The sequence below is a fragment of the Elephantulus edwardii genome, unplaced genomic scaffold, assembly GCF_000299155.1.
Source record: "Elephantulus edwardii isolate Elephantulus edwardi_28Jun2011 unplaced genomic scaffold, EleEdw1.0 scaffold00021, whole genome shotgun sequence".
In the NCBI taxonomy this organism is placed as follows: Eukaryota; Metazoa; Chordata; class Mammalia; order Macroscelidea; family Macroscelididae; genus Elephantulus; species Elephantulus edwardii.
Genome location: NW_006399771.1, coordinates 26,002,944 through 26,004,384, shown reverse-complemented (window position 1 = coordinate 26,004,384; position 1,441 = coordinate 26,002,944). Strand labels below are relative to the sequence as shown.

Genomic DNA, 1,441 nt, shown 5'->3' with positions numbered 1-1,441 from the left:
TTCTGTCCTCCCTAGTCATTGTCCAACTCTCTGATGCATAACAAGCGATTGCAAATACCATGGCCTGTATCAGGCACCTTAGTCTCCAGAGAGACACTGTTGCTCCTGAGTACCTTAGAGAGCATCTGATATATTCAACTCACCAGAGAGGCATGGCCTTTGAGTTAGCAGGGCAACTCCCCAAGCACTAGCTAGCCATCAGAGCTCATTCTCTCTCTCCTTTTCTGCACACACACACACACACAGAGAGAGACAGAGAGAGAGAATTTGTTAAATCTTTTGCTGAACTAAGTAGTGACTTCAGAATGATACATCATGATTTAATCAAAACACTAATAAAAATTACGTTCTTTCTCATGAAGGAATCTTAAAGATTTTTATGGCCCAATCATAGAATCAAAGAGAGTTAGGTGTGGAATACATTAAAAGCTCCTAATCCCATCTGTCAATTGATGCATTCTGTGAATAGTTTGTCCCTCTCAACAGTGATTCTTAGTATCTTACGATCAGTCATTGTCTAACTTCCCAGGTGATCTTTGCTGTATCCAGCCCCCAAGTCCATTACAGAATTTTTATATTTTCAGTTGACATCTTCCATGCTTAATTTTCATCCATTATCTTGATTTGTTACTTGTAGACCCATAACAAACAAACTTTTTGCTCATCTACATAAGCGCCTTTCGAATAATTAAAGATGACTGACCTCACTATGGAGCTCTGTTGAGTGCACAATAAGCAGTTGTGCTGCAAATCAAAAGGCAGCACCTCTCAGGTGATTTGAACCCACCACTGGCTCGGCGGGAGAAAGATGGACAATCTCCTCCCTTGGAATTTTCGAACTCCTCTAACCCTGAAGAGGCTTAGATAATTAATTGGTTCTAACTCTACAAAAGTGAGTTGGAGTGATTTTTTTTTCTTTTGTTTTCTGTATTGGGTTTGTTTGGTTTTTTAAAAATTGTTATTTATTTTTCAGTGTAAATATTTTTTAATGTCCTTTGATGATTGTACTTTTATAAATGCCTTTACCAAACAACAAAAACTATTGTACCCAAGTTGTAGAATAAATCAATACATTCCTTTAGCAGCACATTTTTTAAGAGAGCATAATAGTTGGGGAAGAATTCCAGTTATGATATTTATAATTTAATTTTAGAGAAAATAATTCTGAAAGGTGTAATTACATCTGATGCCTGTTTCTTTTGTCATCACAGTGGTTTGGTGACCTTGTGACTCCTGTGTGGTGGGAAGATGTGTGGTTAAAGGAAGGTTTTGCTCATTATTTTGAATTTGTCGGCACAGACTACCTCTACCCAGGCTGGAATATGGTAAGTGAATGTTCTTCAGTTGACTGGAATGAATACAATTAATCCCAATGAATGCCTAGTTTGGTGTTTCTACTATGGTTTAAGTTCTGGTCAGAGATGATTGGAAATACTAAGTG

General features: G+C 37.5%; 1 protein-coding gene across 1 annotated transcript in view; it reads left to right on the top strand.

The window, feature by feature from the left end:
• Positions 1 to 1,441, top strand: part of TRHDE (thyrotropin-releasing hormone degrading enzyme) — a 789,161-nt gene that overhangs the window by 421,267 nt on the left and 366,453 nt on the right. Inside the window, 1 exon segment of the mRNA XM_006882565.1 lies at positions 1,212 to 1,325. Within this exon segment, the coding sequence (XP_006882627.1) occupies positions 1,212 to 1,325 (114 nt within the window).